Source organism: Tenrec ecaudatus, chromosome 15 (genome assembly GCF_050624435.1).
Source record: "Tenrec ecaudatus isolate mTenEca1 chromosome 15, mTenEca1.hap1, whole genome shotgun sequence".
NCBI classification, from domain to species: domain Eukaryota; kingdom Metazoa; phylum Chordata; class Mammalia; order Afrosoricida; family Tenrecidae; genus Tenrec; species Tenrec ecaudatus.
This window is the reverse complement of record NC_134544.1, coordinates 42,491,449-42,511,802: the sequence shown is the minus strand read 5'-3', so window position 1 is coordinate 42,511,802 and position 20,354 is coordinate 42,491,449. Positions and strand designations below refer to the sequence as shown.

Genomic DNA, 20,354 nt, shown 5'->3' with positions numbered 1-20,354 from the left:
CGCGGGTTCTCGGCCCGCGCGTACGTCCCGGGGGCGCCCAGGGGCCCTGGGGGGTGGCTCCGATGCCGAGGGCGTGCTGCAGGGCGTGGCCGGAGCGGGGGCCGCGCGAGAGGGCTAGTGGGAGCGGGGCGAGTGTGCGGCCGCGTCGCCATTCCCCGTGACGTCAGACTGTATTGTTGCGAGCCGGGCCGAGCTGAGCATCCCCGGAGCTGTCACCGCGGCGGCCGCGGCGGCGGCGGCGCAGCGCGAGCCCCGCGCGAGCTAGCCCGGCCCGCGCCGCCCCCGCCCCCGTCGCCGCCGCCGCCGCCGCCGCCGCCCCCGCCCCGCCCCGCCCGCCGCGCGCCGCCGCCCGCGCGCCCCCACCCTCCGCACCCCTCCCCACCCCCTCGCTCCATCCCTCCCACCGCCGCCGCCGCCGCCGCCCGCGCGCCTCCCCCCGCGGAGCGAGTGCGGGTCACCGGGTCACTGGGTCATTGTCTCCGCGCCGGCACCCCGAGCACCCCGTGGAATCCCCCACGTCATCATCAGAACCATCAATGAGATGCAAACATGAAAGACAAGAGGAAGAAGAAGGACCGCACCTGGGCCGAGGCTGCCCGCCTGGTACGTACCGCCCCCCGCGCGTCCCGCCGGCCCCGCACTCGCCCCGCGCTCGCCCCGCGCCGGCCCGGGCGCCCGAGACTGCCACTTCCAGCCGCGCCGCCGCCCGCCCGCCCGCCGGGCTCCTGCTCTTTGTTATTCTGCCGGAGTGGGCTCGCCGGGGGCCCCGGGGGTGCGTGCGTGCGCGCGCGGAGGGGCGCCGCGATGATCGCGGGGAGCCCCGCGCCCGCCACCGCCCGGGACACTTCTCCCGGCACTGGCCGCCGGGGCTGGGGCGCAGCGCGCGGCCCGCGCTCCCTCCCCCGCCGCCCCGAGACCTTTGTGTGGCAATGCCCCCTCCCCGCCGGCCCCTCCACCCCCCGGAATGTCGTCAATCACTCGCTGCGCACGGTCTGTGTGTACGCTCGGCGGTTGTGAGTTCGTACAGCTTACACGTGCATGTGCGGTGTGTGTCGGACGCACACTGGTGGGGCGTGTGCATGTGGGCTTGGCCGTGGCGTGTCTGTGTGCCGTGTCCGGGGCATCCTGTGTGCACCCTGGTACGTGCATGTTTGGTGGGGATCCAGTTCGTGGGTGCTTGCAGGTATTGTGCTCCGCTCGATGTTTGTGTGTACGTTCTGTGCACGTGTGTGCGATTTGTGAGTGTGTGTCGGGTGTGTGTGTGGGTTTGGTGAAGTTGGGTCAGTGTCATTTGTAGTGGAAGATTATGAAGAGGGGACAGCTAGGTGTGTTTTAGGGCTGGCTTCCTGGGCGGTGTTACTAGGCGGCTTTTCCTTTGCTTTAACCTTTCCGAGTTTATGTTTTAATCATCGGAAGAATGTCTCTATAGATTGCCGGTTGGCATCGGGGCGGCGGCGCCTTTGGTTTAATTCATGTGTATATGTTTTTCTTCTCTTCAAGGACAGCTGTAAAAGGATTTTTTTTAAAGAGATATTTCTGTACAGTGGGTCTCCGGGGAATGCCAGGCATTACATTTGAAGTTGAGCCTTTCAGGGTTTTGACTGCATCAATTAAATATTTATTCTCCAACTTACTCTCTGCTATAAATTGGCCAAAAGCGAACAGACTGTCTGCAAAAGGGGAGGCTGGGAGAGGGGAGAGGCCGATCCCTGGACACGTTACAGGGTTGACTTCGCAAAGATTGTTTGACTGTACCTGTGATCATCTTTCAAAACGTTTGAGTAACTGTTATGGAGAACATTTGTCAAAAGTAATTATCTGAGTTTGGTTGAAGGGCCTTGCTGATATCTCTGGATTCTTGCAGAGGCTCTTAGATCATTGGCCCTATCGCCTTTCGAGGAAGTGGTAAAAGTCCTTTTTAATTGTAATCTAGTTATTGGTGGCGGGAGTGTCCAGGCCCTTTAACTTCATCTCTTAATGCTGTGGTGCCGGGTGTTATCATTTCCCCCTTTATCTGTAGTTGTGTTAATCACTAAATCAATCTCTGTGAATGAATGGGCAGGTGGTAGTCATTCGCTAATGAACTGCATCTGGGAGAGAAAATTTAGTTCATGGGGAAGATGCCAGGAAAGTGTGAAGTAGATGTCAGATGGATGCTATCGCTGAGTTTTTGCTAGCGCAGAGTACGTTACTTATTGTTTGCTCGGCCATTAATTCAGGGTGTGCAAGGCTCCGGAAAATGCATTATTCAGCTTTCTTGGAGTGGCAATCAAGTATTATTATAGAGTGACAGTGTATGTATTTTAAACAAGTGAACAAGGAGTTGACTTATAAATATTTTAAAATAATGATTCATGAATTGGCTATATCTGCCTGCAGAGAATTATTTAACACGTAACACGATTCTCATGGAATTTAAGACTAGTTGTTTGTGTTCAGTCAGTAAATGTTACCATTACCGAAAATACTGTGCTTTGTTTTGTATTCTAATCATAACATATCTGTATCGATACGTCTTGAAATAGATTTGTAAGCCATAGTTTTTGGTTAAAAGTTGGATTTTTCTCTAGCGAAGTTCATTGATGGGAAAAGACACTAGGAGTCATCAACACAAAAGAATTAATGATAGACCAGATGTCTCTATTTTAACCAGACATATTGAACTAGTAGTTATGGTAATTTTTCAATTTGGTTCAAGCTATTTTCTCCCGGTAGTTGTACAAATGTATACATGTTTAAAATGTGACAGTTGAAATAAAATCCTGAATGAAATGGTTAGTAATTGCACTGCAAACATCTTTTCCAGAAATTTGTGTATTGTAAAAGTGGCTTTGTAATTCTCAACTTATTTTGTGAAAAAGGAGACCCACTTGGATAACTGTGACCTTTTTTTTCTTCATGTTTTTCTTCTGATCCTGTGAATGCATATGAACTTGAAAGCTCTCTTCCAGACTTGCTCAATAACATATTTTAATTGATACTGAGAAAGGGCTACCTTTTTTTTACCGCCTTAGTGTAATCAGAAGACTGTAATGTCATTTTACAGTTTTACAATGCTCCTGATGATTTTTGTTTTTGTTAGGACTTATAACTTATTCTCCACCAAATGTTCATCTTGGTGACTGATTTTAGAAAGTAATGACTCAAGGTTGGATTGAGAGCCATGACTTTGTAAGTGGCTATTGCAATATGTGAACTAAAAGGAGAGTCCCCAGATCAACATTGAGAATAACCTTCCAGTTAGTACAAATGATCTGAGATCTTGTGTGTGTGTGTGTGTGTGTGTGTGTGTTTCCTGAAAGAGTACCTCAACTGAGGAAATGCAAAAATGATTTTTTTGAACTGGGACCTAAAGCTTATGTTTAAATGTAGCTTTGCATCCATCTTTAAAGAAAACAAATATATATGGAAGAACTGTTCTTTGTAGAGTAACTGAGAACTTTCCGGTAGCAGCCACATTTTTTTTTCCACCTCTTTCTTTGTGGGCAAAGTATATGGTCTACAAATCTGTAAACTCTGCCCCGGAGAACTCCAGGGATTTCTGTTAGCTATAGACACAGTTATCAAAATCTACCATTTTCTCCCTAGAAGTATGTTGTGTGTGCATGGGATGGGCTCACTCAGCTGACGGAAGCAGGAATGGTGATAAAATGTCCATGTAGTTTCAGAAATGAAATGATCCCTAACAGCCTGCCATTTAAGCACAATAAATACCAAATCTCTCCATATATATATATTGCTTTCTGCCCTGCATCAGTTGCAGAAATTTCTGCCTTTTTAGCTTTCTCCCCTCCCCCATGGCCTTCTGCAGTTGTGGTTGTTACTCTGAGCACTGCCATTTAATAGGGAGTCTGCTCCCCAACCAGATGCATTTTCAGCTGTTTTATTTGCTCCTCTAAGGTTGTAGAGTCTCAAAGGATCCCACAAAATCATGGACGTATCTTCTGTCTTAATATTTGTAGACCACAATAAGAATAAAAATCAAAACCATCACTCATGTGGAGCTGGGACTCTGACTTTAATCCCTTTGACTTTTATCTCAAGTCTTCAGTCTGTTACTATAAATACAGTTTAAACCATTGTGAAAGGATCTTCATGCTTCTTTGTAAAAAAAGGGGGGGTGGGGGAATTGACAGGACTTTGTTTTATGGCACGGAGGGGTTTCTTTGTTACTGGCTTAACACCGACCATACTGTTATTTCTATATTTATTCTACACTAATTCTCTCTTTTTGACATGCAAGAATGTTGCTTTGAGGAGTGCTCTGTGAGAGTCTCATCACTGTGTTCTGTAGGGAATGCTGCTGTTAAGGTAATGGTTCCAAATGTATTAATTTGTTCCCTGAGTTTCCTTGTATTTGTTTTATTCTTTCCAATCTTTGTTTAGTCTCAGTGGCACCTGAAAATAAATCTCTCCAGTTTCTTCAATAGCTTTGTGCTTGGTCGCAGGACAGATTTATTTGCTTGAGGTTTAGATACATTCATGTAGATACTGAATATCAGTTTTTTTGTCTCTCTTTTTCCTGGTAGTTCAAGGTGACCTTTGGAGGAGAAAATGTATATATATATAATGCTACAGTGTCTTCTTTTAGGGGAATTAAAAACAACAACCAGGTACATATTATTTTACGCCACAGCAGGGTTACTGAAGATTGTAAGTAAATCAAAATTTGCGAAGTCCTGTTTATTAAAAATTAAGCAAGTGGGATTTATTAATTAAAGGAAACCTGTGTGAATCTTTTGCACAATAAAGACTCATTTGCATAATGCATTACATTCTAAATAAACTATTAGGGTTTCATAAAACACGACAGAATGGTAACTGGTAGCTATTAAAATAGAAAACAATTCATAATTGCTAATTTGCTGGCTGCCTTGCCTTTTGTTTTTCTTTGTATTTTAGAGGTAAGTATAATTTTTCCTGAACGATGAGGATATTGGGGTAGGGATTGGTGCTGCTTTTGGCATGTAGTCATTGTGCTAACAGTGTTTGGCTTGTAGGTGAAGATTTGGGGTCTGGGTCACAGTCCCCAAAGTGAACATGAGCCTTAATTGTGATGATGCTCACTGGCTTAAGAGCTTGGCTAACATACTTGGGCAAGTTGAGTTTTATTTTCAAAACAAATTTCAATTGGTGTGAGTCAGCTGTTTTCTCTGATTAACACATAGCAGCATATCTTTATGTTTTTAGAACCTAAATTGTCATTTTGCAATTAGAATAGAGTTGAACAATTTCTAAGCCTGTGTGTAGGAGGGGGCAGGGGAGAGATTTTTAGCAGGGAAAAATGTGTTTGAAATGAGTTGTGGATGTAGGCTTAATGTTTAGGTTGTTAATCCTACTGACAAGAAACGGAATTTAAGGATTGATTCTTTTATGAGCCTTTCTCTTTCTTTTTCAATTTCTCTGGTCATGGATGATCTCTTGGATGTCAGAAAGGGAAGAGGTGAGAAGAGGTGACTTTTACACTTGTGGAATTATATTATACCTCTAACTAACTTTCCCCATAAGGTGAGCTGACTCACAAAGTCATTAAATTTATTTTAATTTTTGAATAGTTTCAACACTTCGGCAACCCAAATGAAAGTGTGAAATATGGCCCCTAAAACTTTGGAGGGCTACTCCAGGACGTTCAGAAGCTGGGAGAATACAAAGATGAACCCATCCTCACAGGAGAGTGGCGTTCATGAGAGACCAGAAATACAGGAGGACGACTGGGCAGACACCACCTGTAGCTGTCACAGGGATGAGGAAACAGGTGGAGGTGTACAGATTTCTAGCAGGGAAACACCAATGTGGTGGCATCACGAAAGGCTTAATGGATTAGGTGAAGCTTGAGTTGGCCTTGAAATATGAGTGAGGTGACAGAGGACATCATTCTGGGAAGAGTGCCGTGCATGCATGAAGGTGTACTGTCAGGTGAGGGGATGGGTTCTGGGTGGGATGAGCAGAAGACTTAGGGAGGTGGACACTGCGTTGAAATTGAAAATTCGATTGTGATCAAATTGGGGAGGGGTTTAAAGTTATTTTAAGTCAGCCTGACCTTGGAACTGATCACATGGGGCTAGTGGGATAGGTGGTAGTGGTTAGGGAATTAAAAACAAAACAACTTGAATGTTATGTTTGTACAGCGATATAATGACACCTGGGAGTGTTACTTAGTACTAAAGTCTTGAAAACAAAACTGATGTTAAAGACGAGGCAATATGAAACTCAGTCATCTCTATGGCATTTGTCGACGATGTGTGCACGACCCTCTGTTGATTCCCCCACAATATTCTCTGCAGATCAGCAAGGCAAGCTGTGATTATTACAAGTAACTGCCTCCAGTATGGTTTAGTGACTTGCCCAATATCACTAACTTACTCTTTAAGTAGCAGGCCTGGGATGTAGCCTGATTCTATAGTATCATTTAAAAAAAATGTTTTTTATTCTGTGCTTCCCTTCTGAGTTATTTAAACACAGCAACAAGAAGCCAAGGCGGGAATCTTAATGGATGTATTGAGTGGATTGGTGGCATTGAGGCATAGCAAACATCTTGCCTACAACAGATGTGCCCCTGCCTTTCAGATTGTCAGCTTTTTTTCCCACTTTTTTTAATAAAAATTCTGCGTGACATTAATTTTACTTAATTTCCAATTTTTCCTCCAAAGAACTATCTCTATCAGTATCAGATCCTGTCTTCTTCCCTATGGGCCCAGGAGGAGGGGGCATCTGGATAGAACCACTTTCAGCTAGTTGCCTGCACTGAGTGACTTGATTGTTCTGCTATTGTCCCCGCACAGTTGGTAGCTGCTGAAATCTAGCCCTGACTGAAACTTTCCATGAAGAGCCCTTAGGGAACAAATAGAAACATTCTATGATTAGCCACATTGTTTTCATTATTAAACAAATTTCCATAAAAGGGTAGCAATTAACAGCTTTATCAGCTTGAACTTAGACTTCTACCTCTCCTCTTCCCTCAATATTCCCACTTGAAGGGCTAACAATTAACTGTTGCTGGTTTTAATGTCAGCACTGACAACACCAAATTGGGACTAGGCACTTCTCTGGGTTGATTGACATGTAGCCCTCTGACACATTCTAATGTCGTTTCAAGGCAAATTCATGCCCTGGAGATAGAGCCAAAGGGCTTGTCAGAACACTGACTTTAATAGCTGGAATATATAACTTAAATGACACCCAAGACCTTAGCTTTGGTAGAACTTTTAGAACCTGAAGGAATTCTCCAAGGCAGGGTAATTTATCCTTAGTGGACAAGCTTGGGCATTGCATGGTTTTTCTAAGTGTACAATTGTGGAATACAATTTATGGCACAATTATTTACCATGAGCATATTTTGCATCTTAGTGTAACTCAGTCCAGAATAAACTAAATTACACTTTTTAGAGAAGATATTTTCCCAGTAACAGGGAAAATAATTGCAAACTTGGAATTTATTTTGAGCTTGTATTCTATTCTCTGCAGTTATGCAACAGTTGATCTCTGAATTTATTGTCTGTGTCTTAAAAGAGGGAATAATAGGGCAGGGAACTGTCTTCATTGTCTTCAGAACATAGGTGACTTTCCAAGATTTCATTCACTGTTATGCATTAGGATGTGCTTACTCTTTTCCACGAATTAGAAATGGATATTGGAGCTTGAGCTTGTTTTGTACCCACCCTTAGAGAAGGCATGATATGGTGAGGCTGTTGTTTATTTGTTTTAGTTTTTTTTCATGAACTCATATGTCATTTGTTTAAATGTGTTACGAACCCAAGTCTTGATTCAGTCGGGCTGAAAACCAAAGATGGAGACTCGGTGAAAGTGAAACAGGAAAGATCTACTTTAATTGATGGAGCAATGAGCAGACTTGGATAAATGAGTTCTTGAGGGGAACATGGGGGGCTTTTATAGTTTTATAGGTATATACTGGTAAGTAAATTGGGGGGGATTATGAATAACAAGCTTCAGAGGGATGGTCATGAATATGCCTTTGGGTAGGGTTATGATTCTTGACAGGAAATGGCTCATTATACTTCCCAGTTTCCAATGTCTTCCAAGTTGTTCTTGCTACTTCTTTCCGGGGACGTTTGCTTCCCTATCTGAAGTACTAGCATTCTGGGGTGACCTGAAAGTTGTGACTGCCCTTCTGAAGCCTGCTTAGTGGGTCACATCTGGTCAGGTCAAAGCTTGCTGGGCTGGGGTACTTTTGCAGAAGGAAAGGGCTCCACAGAGTTAGCAAAAAGGCAAGGACAGGTTAATTATGGCCATGGCCAATGCTTGGAACACATTGTCAGAAGAGACCAGTTCCTGGAGAAGAACATCATACTTGGTAAAGTAGAGGAGCAGTGAACAAGAGGAAGGCCCTGGACAAGATGGACTGACACAAGTGGCCACAAGAGTGGGCTCAACTGGAGGAACAGTCATTAGGAGGGTGCAGGAGCAGGCAGTGTTTTCATTTGATGGCCCTTCATACCAACAACATGTTCAGTATCGTGTGATTCCATCTCTTAACCTCAGGGTACGTACCTTGGACACTGTGATGAGATCTCTGTTCTGATCTCTCCCCCAAGTTTCTGACTTTGTTAACAATTTTTATTGTTTCTACCTTCAAACTGTAGCTATTTCAAATGAAATTATCCAGTGTAGTTCAATAGTTATCAGACACCTCCCATTCACAAGCCATGCATTGGGTACTCAGAGAAGACTAAATCAGCTTTGCCGTGTGGGAGGGACCTATCTATGTATATACATAAACACTGCTCTGGGAAGCAGCAGTCAACACTTGGTCAAAGGATGCATTCATTGTATTGGGCAAATCTGAGCCACAAGACCTCTTTTAAGGTGTTAAAAAAAGCAAGGATGTTGTTTGAGAGGACTAAGGTGCTCCTGACCCTAGCTATGGTATTTTTAATTGCTGTATATGTGTGTGAAAGGAGAATGTTGGACATTGAGTAAGGAAGACCAAAGAAGAACCAATGTGTTTGAATTATGGTGCTAGAGAAGGATGTTGAAAGTGCTATGGACTGCCAAAAGGACAAACAAGTTTTTCTCAGAAGAAGTCCAGCCAGAATGCTTGTTGAATACAAGGATCGCAAGACTTTGTCTAATATACTTTGGACGTGATATCAGGACAGACCAGTCCCTGGAGAAGAACATCATGCTTGGGAAAGAAGAAAGGCAGTGAAGAAGTGGATAAGATAAGATGTATCCACACAGTGGCTGCAACAGTGGAGGCACACGTAGGAATGATTATTCGGATGGCATAGGCTGGGGTGATGGTGCATCATCCATTATGAGTCAGAAGCTCCTCCTTCGTTATAATAACATGAAAACACTGAACTACTGGAGAGTAGTCAGTTCTGTCTCCTAAATATAGTTTAAATGTAGGCTTCTTCCCCCTGCCCCCTTCTTTTTATTCATTACAATTTATCTAGTTACCACCTTGGGGACCTTGTGCCCCTGACCCAAGTCATGGCATATTCAGTTACTCATAATCATTGCAAAAGGTGAACAACGAATAAGGAAGTGTGATGAAGAATTGGTGTCAGAAGGATGAGCAAATCTATGTTGGAAGAAGTAGAGCTTCACTATTCCTTAGATGGGCAAGTGATACATTTCATCTCACATACTTTGCATCTGGAGAGCCCAGTCACTGGAGAGACATTAGACTTGTTAAAGGAGAGGCTCCAGGAAAAAGAGAAAGAGGAATACTCCTAAGGAAATGGGTTGCCACAATTGTTGCAACAATGAGCTCAAACAATAACAACCATTTACAAAGTAACCTGGTCTTCTTTGATCCTCCCCCCCCCCCACCCCATTCTTGCATACTCTTATCTTTCTACAAAAAACTCTGATCTTATTCAGACATTTCTCTGCCGAAAAACTTAGTGATTACCTTTGTTTTATTGTAGTATAGTTCCATTAAAATCATATAATTTCCAAAGTTACAGAATCATAATAATAATAGCTCACCTTGTTTAAATGCTTTACTACAGTAACCAGTAATGGTTTCATGCCTGTCCAATGCCTGTGTGGTTGTTCAGAGTTCTAAGGTTGGTTTGTGCATATTGTTCAGAGATTAGTTGCTGGAGGAATAAAGGAGAGTGGCCATTGTCATCTTGCATCAGCTTCTGTGATTGCCTCTAAGATTCAACTGATCACGGGACCCATTGTACCATTGCCAGTGTGTTTATTCTGTAGCAACCCTATAGGATAGAGTAAAACTACCCCACAGGATTTTCAAAGCTGTAAATATTCAGAGATACTTTAAGTTGGAATTGACTTGAAAGCAATGGGTTTTTAAGTTTAAATAAGGAAACAAACTTTCACATCTTCCTCTGGTGGGTTTCAAATGAGTGAGCTCTCAGTAGACAGAATAGTAGTTATCCTCTGCATCACCAAGGTTCTCTTGTCCTGAGAAACCCTTTAAAATACAAGCAGCACATTAAAAACATAGGGGTAGATAATTGTTGTCCTTAACACTATGAAGGCCCTAGCATGCTTTGCCCATGATGAACCTGAGAAACCTCCCATCGGAGCTCTTGTTTATACTCTAAGACTTACGTTTTCTTTATAACTAAAAAACTGATTACTCTTAACAGTAATTATTTATATTCATAAATATATTTATCGACTATGCTCAGTGATATCCCTTGTATAACACTCTTTTTTACTAAATTGCCTTTGACTACATTTTTAAAGGTAAAGTTTCTGGAATGAACCCTTTTTGTTTTCACTTTGAAAACGGTTTTGTTTTTCTACTCACCTTAAAAAAAGAAATAAAGCCCTTTTTATAAAACTTTATTTTTAGATAACTATAGCCTCAAATGCAGTTAGACTATTTTGAAAAGGATAAAATATTATTAGCAAATTGCCACCCCCACTTCCCCATCCTCACGCCAAGCCTTCCCAACCACATGCAATAAACCTGAGTACTGTTAATCTGTAAGCAAACCTGAGTACGGTTAATCTGGATTTACAGAAGGAGGTAAAATTAGGAAGCATGATCCCTCAAGAAGGGAGATTATAATTCACAAAGTGCTACTATCACAAAGTTGAGCATGCATTTTAAAAAAAAAGAGAAATTTTGTAGGAAAAAATATCCCTGAATGATGTGCTTACCTCTGAATTATAATTGAAATGATACATTAGCTGGTTATAAAAGAGTATATAGTGAGGGGTGTGTGTGTGTGTGTTTATTATCAATAGTTTGGAATTGGTTTTTCATTGGATTATGGGATGTGGTGCGAGGTCTGTTTTGAGGTTAGTTCTTTTTTGGAAGAATCCTTTTGTGTGTCTGACAGTTGTTACATGCTTTCTTTGTTCTTAAAGTTCCACAATTTAAATTTGTGTCTTAAATGTTTATGATTATGGGTGGATTTGGCTCCATTTGTTCTGCTTTGTGCTTCAGAGTGTACATAATTGTTGCCTTTTTTATCTCCTTATGTCCATCTTAGTCCCAGCAGGGAACAGGCGGCATCATCTTAAAAGAGTAAGAAAGTGAAGGCAAAGAGAACAAAGGAGAATAAGGCATTTCAGAAATGGCTCAAGCAGAAAGCTGTTACCTCCCTTCGAAAGGAATGGTCAAAAAGGGCAAGGGGCTGCAACATTGTGTGTGGACATTATAGGGGAAAACTGCCGGACAGAAATTTCTCCCTAGTGATGCAAGTTGGGCCGTGATTCCCATTGGTCAGCAGTTCAAACCCACAAAGCTGCCCCACAGGAGAGAGTCTGGGCTTCCTACTCTTGTAAACAGTTACCCACAGGGGGTGGCAGTGAGTCAGTGTTGACTCCATGGCAGTGATTGTGGTTTTTCTGCTGAAGTAGTGGAACACAGTTACTGCCAGCCCTCACTCTGGCCCCGGGGAACCCATGGAAACCAGTACTCTGACTCACTTTTCTCTTCAATTCTCTCATCTCTAGTTGGTTGAACTTACTAAGAAGCAGAAGAAAGGGGAACTCCATTGAGGAGATTCCTAGACTCTGCTTCCTGGGCACAGAGCTGGGGGGAGAAGGCTAGAGAGTGCACATGGAAGAGCTAAAGAAGAACATTTAGAATACTTTGAATAGTCAGAATAGTTCTTTGAAGCCTATAGTGGCTTCTCATTATGCTAACTGTAGTCTCCACGTGGTTCAGTAACCCTTAAATAAGTCTCCTGCCTCCATCTCTTGTGTTGTCAGATTCCTCAACCACTGCTCTTCTAAACTCCAGTCCCATGGAAGCACTATAAAGTCTTTCATTTAAATTGATCACATTGTCTCCTCTTTCTGTTTGATCTTTGTACATGTTATTGCTTCTCTTGGTAAAATACTCTCTCCCCACACTTTGCTTTCTTTTTATCTGATAAATTCCTAGGCCACCTTCAGCTTTCAGCTTCTTTACTCCCAAAGCACTTTGTAGTCAGAACATTGTATTATCATTTGTTGTTCACTCTCGTGACTACTGTGGCCTCCCACGTGCCTGATATGCTACCTCTCATTAGGTTGGTGCTGATTATAGTTGAGTTAAATAAATGAGTTCAAGACGATGTCTCAGGGAGCTGTGTAAGCTAAGCTTTCAAAAAACCTTTTCAACGGATGTGTAGAAATGAAGAGCAGTTTCTCCCTAAAACGTATGCCCCCTGATTAATTTCTATATTGTACACTTGCTAAGTTGTACAATTCAGAGAATAAACCAGATTTTCCAAAAATCAATTAGACAAGTGGATCTTGAAAATCTGTTTATTTTCAGCCCACCCGTAGTACCTTTTATTTATTTATTTTTTGAGGGTAATAAATTTTGTAGAATGTATATATCATAACTTTTATATCACAACTAAAAGTAGGGGGGAAAAGACTATTCCTGCCATTAATATGTTGGTTGCCCATGAACAAAATAAGGTGGAACTTGACCTTTGAAAAAAGAAAACAAACAAACCTTAGGGCCAGAGTTAAATTCATCTGTGTAAATGTAAAGAGAAACTCAGTACATTGTCTTGTAGTAGAAATCCAGGAGCCAAACAGTAATAGTTTCACCTGTTTAATGAGGCACACTACTCTAGCTGATTTTCTAAAGCATTGTCTTCACACAGATTGTAAATGTTCATAAATTAAATATACTCCCTTTATGCATGTGAGTAAGATCTTCCCAAGTTTGGTGTCATAGACTCTCCTTCTTGAGAGTGTGGTAGTGTGTGTGTGCCGGTTGATGTCATCAGAGGATACTTTCAGTGTATCAATTATCTGTAGTAGAGTGTCACTGGACTAAACTTGCTGCAAGATGGAGCTTCAAAGAGTTGTTGGAAAATTGGGCTTAAATTGTTTAAAGAATTTCCCCACAGATTTCTGAAGCCCCTCATATATGCCTTGTCGCACTTGATCCTGGGAGAGCACACCCAGGAAACATTGCAATAAATTTTTCATTTGTCAAACGAGGAAATTGAGATGTAGAGAGTCTGTTAGTTGAATTTCTTATAGTGGCAAGTGGCATAGATTTAACTCAAACTGAAACAAAAAGACCCCTGTAATAAATCCAAGGGTCCTGCACAGTTGTGGGCGTGGGTAGGGATGTAGAAAATGCCATCAAGCTCTTTGCTTTTAATGCATCTTTGGTTTTGAGGTTTTTCCTTGACTTCCTATAGCAGGTAGGGATTCAAGCCAAGTCTTGGGCAAGTTGGTCACTAACTGCACACCCATGTTCTTCAAGCCTATCCCCATAGCATAAAGAGGATGTATCTTTTAAAAAACAAAACAAGACAAATCTCAGTGGCTGCTACACCCTCTATGATTGAGTCCTACACAGCAATGACATGGAGCAGGTAAACGTTTCCCAGAAGCACCACTTACAGGCAGATGGAAGGTACATTGAGAAAATTCATGATGACGATCATCATGCTTGCTACTGAGAAAGGTGTATTAACTTGCTTTGCTAGTAAGTTGAGGAATTCAGCACCCACAGCGATCAAGCCAATTTTGACTCATTGCAACCCTTTAAGAAAGTGCAGATGTGTACCTGTGGTTCTCTGAGACTGTTTTCTGGATTAGAAAGCCCCTTATTTCTCCTGCGGAGCAGCTGGTGGATTCGAACTGCTGATCTGATGATTAGCAGCCCCAATCCAGCTTTGCCTAACATTAGAGTCCCAGACCTTAAGCTGCACCAATGTAGGTACTTTCTCCTTCATTCTTTCTGGTATTATGTTAATGATCTTTGTTTTACATTGGAACAACAACAATAAAAGAAACAGTCATTGCAAGAATTCTAAAGCTGTCTTTAGTTCTGTTTTTACTGGATGGAGCTCTCCCTGAAGCCTACTTTCCTGATTTAGAGGCTAGATGTTGCCATGCATAGTTCCTGTTCTGTTTCCCCCACAGACCAGCTTTTTTTTTTTTTAACCATGACATATAAATAGCCTATATATAATGTTTATACCATGGGTTAACACAACTAAAAATCTGAGTACTATTTAGGTCTTAACTCTCTAAAAATATATATTTCTGGATGAAATTGTCAGGTACTTTCTGGATCCAACTTACAATTTTTATTCAGTCTCAAATACCAGTTTTCTTCTTAGAATTGATCATGGCTCTTCGAAGATGGTAGCTAAGGAAAGCCAATTTCTCTATAGAGTACATCCTCACTCATCCCTCTGAAAATTGAGATCCAGTCAGCAGCAGATAATGAGTCCTTCCCGTAGAATTCGAAGGATAGCATGGTTTTATTGCTGCCCTTTCTTTTTATTGATCTAACAAAGATGGTGCTTCAGAACATCTCTTCTTCACCTGTTTTATTTCCCCCCAAATCTTGTAGACATCTGTCCACACCCTTTCTGTTTGCATGGAGGTGGAGCTGCTGCTGAGTTGATCTTTACTCCTGGCCCCCATTGCACAGAGCTCTATTGTATTTAAAGAGGCTAACGTATTTAGCCCAGATCCACCAGGTTCTTTAATGAAGGGATGAGAAAGAGAAACAAAGGCACTGTTAAGCATAAGCACGTGTAATCTCCTTATTCTCACCTTTTCTCAAGTTTTTATATGTCTGTACCGCCTGTCGGAGCCAGAGCTACCTTCACACAGCAAGTTTCAGTCGCGGATGGAAGTCGATGGGCTCTCTCAAGGGCAGACAAGATTCGGTGGATGTCTGCATACATTGCGCTTCCTTTTTTTCACCTAACGCTTCTACTTTGCTTCTGAATTCACTATTTACTCGGCTCAGCTCCCTGGTCGGAAATGTTGGATTTATGAAGTTAAACAGGTTTGTTTTCATTTGTTAACAAGCTACCGTGGAGAATGAGGCTCTTGTGTGATAGCTTGTACTCTAAACTCAGTCCACCTTTTCATGAAAACCTGTCGTTGATTCTCTCAAGTGTGATTAACAGAGGTAGGCAGCTTTGGGGCAAGAAGAAACTCTTATGCATATAAAGGTGTCACTCTAAAGAATGGGTTATGGAAAAAGAGAAAGAACATTAATAGCATGTATTGTTTCCCTATTATTTTGTGTATGTGTGTGCATACATCATTGATAGTGTTGGACAGAGACCACAGTGGACAACAATATCTATGTTAACTCGAAGTAGCATTTCTCTGTCTGTAGCATATGGACAGCCAGCCATTCCCTTAGGAGCAACAGGTTGGTAGACGGTGATTTCATTTCCCCTTTTAGGATTGCATGTCTTTGACTCCTGGAAGGTAGGCATGATTATGTATGTGGGTGTTTTGTTATCTCCAACTTGAAACTTTTTGAGAACCAGTATGCAGTATACCTTATTTGCTTGCTGTGTGGATGACAGAAGCAGATATGACGGTATGAGTTAGATATCTGGTCAACCTCGTTCTTGGTTGGCCATGTAGTGAGAAACGAGCCTTCGTTTGAATGCCACAGATTGGGGAGTTGGTGTGGATCATTGTGCTTCCCAGCCTACCTTGAGAGATACCACTCTTATGAGAAAGCAGGTGTTTTAATTTCACTTAAATTGGTTTGTTTGTTTAGCATGACATTAATGTGCATGTACTTGCTCAGTGAGTCTGGTAAGGTAAACAGGATGAAGTCCTCTTTTTCTCCCCATTGCACTAAAATTGTGTGTGTGAAATACTCCATTCCAGAATGTATGCTTTGGTATAAAAGTTTAAATGGGTGAGAGTAAGAACATTTCTTCATTAGTCCAGTCAATACCCTACGCTCAGTCCATCTTTGCACGAATCTGTCTCTTTGGTGGGGAATAGTTTTGGGCGTTTTATGGTAAGAAGAAGCTCAAAATGTGCTTTTCTGGATTCCACAAGAGGAAAAATATGAACTGTAGGAATGAAATAAAATTTATTATTTTGTAATGGAAACAATAAGGAAGAGTGAGTTTTCAATAAGAAAAAAATTCATTCGTGTGTCATCTGAATATCATTCTTTTATATTTTTGACTTCTAGGATGGGGCTTCAAAAAGTTGTGGGAAAGTGGAATTTAAAGATAATGAGGTTTTTTTTCTCCCATGAATTTTTGAAGACCCCTCATATAAAGACTCCCTTTCCTCCCAACCTGTCTTCAGGGGCAGGCAGTTTTCTCACTAGAAAGAGTAGAACAATTATTATTAACGAGGACTCAAATTCCAAGATAGTTGAAGAGATTGAAAAAGGGCACCTGGACATTTTAAATGAGTTCAGGTTCCCGCGTTCAGACAAATTGTGCTTCATTAAAAAGGTCTTACCAGATTTCCACACCATTAAGAAAAAGAAAGCAGACACTGTAATAGTACCCCTTTCTTTCTCTCGCTCTCTTTCCTGCCTATGGGAATGCTGCTAGAAAGGAGAACCCCCACTAATGGATTATATTTCCAGTCTGTCTGAGAGATTCCTGTCTACATTGCCCTCCTACCAAAGGCTCAGTTGCCCTTGGGCTGATTCCCCCCAGTTTCTGCTCTTCGGTAGATGTAGTCTACAGAAACACCTAACCGCTTAGAGATTCCCCACTGTATCCTACCTGTTTATGTAGGAAAAGGGGGAAAATAAATAAATAAAACTGGTCTGGAAAGCCTGCAGATATTCATTTCCCAGGGAAGGGGTGGAACGTATGCATCTTAAAACAGAGCAACAATATTTGGCCAAACCTTCAACTCATCAATAGTATACCCTTATCTCTTTTGTGATAATGGAGCAAAAACTCAGAACATAACTTCCAGAATTTACTAGGAATTTTTTTTCTATAGTATGGATGGAACCCTGGTGGTATAGTGGTGGCCCGTTAGGCTGTGATCTACATGGTTAGCAGTTTAAAACCCGAGCAGCTCTGTGGGAGAAAGCCTGGGCTTCTTACTCCTGTCAACAGTTGCAGTCTTGGAAACTCATAAGGGCTTTGCTTTGAGTCAGCATTGATTCGATGGCAGTGCATTTGGTTATATAAATATAACCAATTAATAAACATCTATGTCAATCATAATGTATCCACAGAAGACATTGATTTTTTTTCCCAGTGAATTCTTCTTCTTGAAAGTGCTAGGTCTTCTGTGGAAATATCCCACTTACTCAAAAGTCACTGCCCTCGAGTCCATGTCTATTCACAGTGATCACCGAGGACAGGGTAGAATTGTCCCTATGGCTTTCAGAGACTAGCTCTTTATGAGAGGAGAAGCCCACTCTTTCTCCCTTCTTGGGTGTATAGTCCTTATAATCATAAGCAAGGCCACCTCTGAATTTCTAGAGTCACAAGACATCTTCCTGTTTTACATTGCAATAGTGTGGAAAGGATATGTTCTGCATTTACATTTCTCCTGCATCAGAGTAAATACAGATTACCCAGATGTTTGCTCTCCTATGTGCTTCATACACCTACAGCAGGTAGATGTGTCTCTTACAGTTGAATGCTAACGGAGTCAACAGTACCTGAAGTGTTCCCAATAGATGGCGAGTACCGTGAGGATTTTTTTCCCCTGTAGGGCTAGTGTCTTCTACATGAAGTGGGGTGAATATAAGGGGGAAAACCACCGGTCTACTTTATATTCAAGTGTAACTTATTCGTGCTAGATGGCAACCTTGGGGAGAAATCAAGTGTGACTTGATGTAGATGCTCACTTAGAGTTGGTCAATAGGCATCTCTTAGGATCTTTTTCTTCCAGAGAAATAGGTCTTTTGCTCACATCAGAATTAATATTTTTCCCTTCATTTTGACACTTACACATGGACCTTTCATAGAATTAGCTCCCAGCCAGGTTGTTTGCAGAACTCAACTGGGAAAATCTCGAGTGAGGAAGACGGGAAAGCCATAGAGACAATGTAATTTTATAAAGAATCTTTGGATGGTCCATGCACATTTGAATACTCTGTCTTGTCTCTAAAAAAGACTTGGTCTACACTTCATATCAACAAAAATGGGCTGATTGAAACCAGTTCTATTTGCTTTGTGCCATGACAAATCATGCCTTCGTTCCTCTAGCACACAGTGCAAGAAACAGGACTAAAAAGGGGGGCTAAGCGAATGGGGTAGAATAGAAAGATTTAGAAAACTTGACTAATACTCCAGTGGGTCGCAAGCCATTCAAGGAGAGTATAAAAGTGATTGTCAGAAGAATTTAACGTAAATTTTGATGGAGATGTTTTAGTTGTATCATCATGACTTGGATAAATCCCCATGGGAAATCTTTGACTTAATTTTAAGATAAATCTTTGCGGTTGATTTTTTGCCTGTGACACCAATTAATAACAGGGTCACACACACCACAGATGTCTCTTGGCTTGTAGGAGACCTCTGGTCAAATCTATAAAATCATTATATGCCTGCTTCATGTTTTTTTTTCTTTTTAATTGATAGCCCTCTCTCTATAGCCCAGGACTTAGGAATTATTCCCTTTAGCTATTATTTCTTAGCATTCTAGGCAAAATCTTTTTAAGACAAGAATTACTTAGAGCTTTGCCTTGTGACTCTCTGATGATGCAAAATGGCATAATATTGTAGAGATTGTCTCATGATGGATTAAAGTACATGTTTAACAAAAGGGCCCCGCTCTGCTTTATCAGAATGCTAGTTCATTGGGAATCTGGGTTACCAGTGATGAAGAAGTAGATTTTGGCAATTGCTGAGTTTTTATTCTTCCATCTTTAAAAGAGGTTAGACAAATTCACATCTGACTGGGAAATGTTTGTTAATGATTTTGTACCCTTTCCCCCCCAGGAAAGACATCAATGGACTTTAATAATTAGTCTAAGAAACATTCATGGATAGTGGACATTTGGTTAAAAAACTCAAACGGAAGCAGTTGCTGTTGGTTCGATTTCAGCTGTGGGCGACTCCATGTGCTTCACAGTAGAGCTGTGCTCCACAGGGTCTTAAGGACTGTCTGCTCTCAGGGATGGATGGTTAATTCTTTCTTTCAAGGTACTTAAGTTACTAGGGCAGAAGATGAGGTTTTCTATTCCCGTAAAGAGTTAGGGTCTTGGAAACTCACAGACAGGCTCCCTATGAGTGGGGATCGACTTGATGACAGTGTGTTTTTGGTTTTCAGTTACGATATCCCAACCTGAACCAGTAGAGTGAAAAGGGGACTTTCTGAGGGGTGGGTGGATTCAGATTACCCAGCTTGTACAAGGGGAATAACAGGTTGTCAATAACACCTGGGGAGGAGGATGGAGGTGTGCAGGCTCCTCTCTGTACAGGGGAGTTTCCTGAGCCTGGCTTCTTCCACTTGCCTAGAAAACATGTATAGCAAACCTGAAGGTCTCATCCCATGTCTTATCACCTGAAAGCAACTGGGGTTAGTTTCCCTGAGATTTAGGATTATGTATCCTAAAGAAGATCAATGATTGGTCCTCCCTTTGGGCAAAACCAATCACCTCATATTAGTAACGAGATTGGAGGCACCTACAAAAATATGACAGCTCCCATGTAAACCCAAAAGGGACAAGATACCTTTTTTTCAGAAGAAGGGACAAGGGAGTTAGCTATCCACCCAGCATCATACATGTGGAGTACCCATGTTTTCTTGTCATTGGTTCCTCTTGTGTGCATTCATTTAGGGGGTCTTTATTAAGTACTTATCAGATAGCAATCATTGGAAATTGCTTATGGTTGGGTACCTTCAAGTAGCCTCACACTCCAGCTCAAGCTTCTGTCAAGGAGGGAGCAGAACTGCGCATCAGTGTCCTAGACGGTAATCTCTCTGAAAGAGGCTTACCGGGTCTTTCCCCCTGCAGAGTAGTTGGTGAGTTCAAACCTCCCATCCTTTACTTGCACTGGTGATAGCCAGGCTCTTACTGGAGTATTGCTAGTGAGCAGCAGCAGCTGCAGCAGCAGCATCGACAAGAGCAACACCACCGTTGCCACCACTTTCATAGAGGGAATTAGAATGTATCACTGGAACTAGGCTGGATGGGGGCCAAGACAGCTTTTCTATGCAGATAGATTAGAATTTTGAAAGAA

At 42.0% G+C, this 20,354-nt stretch overlaps 1 protein-coding gene across 1 annotated transcript in view; it reads left to right on the top strand.

Moving 5' to 3' along the window:
* Positions 1–420: 420 nt before the first annotated feature.
* ASXL3 (ASXL transcriptional regulator 3) overlaps positions 421–20,354 on the top strand; it is a 205,530-nt gene continuing 185,596 nt past the window's right edge. The window contains exon 1 of the mRNA XM_075532834.1: positions 421–603. Coding sequence (XP_075388949.1) covers positions 550–603 — 54 coding nt within the window. The 5' untranslated portion in view covers positions 421–549. The remainder of the gene's footprint in view (positions 604–20,354) is intronic.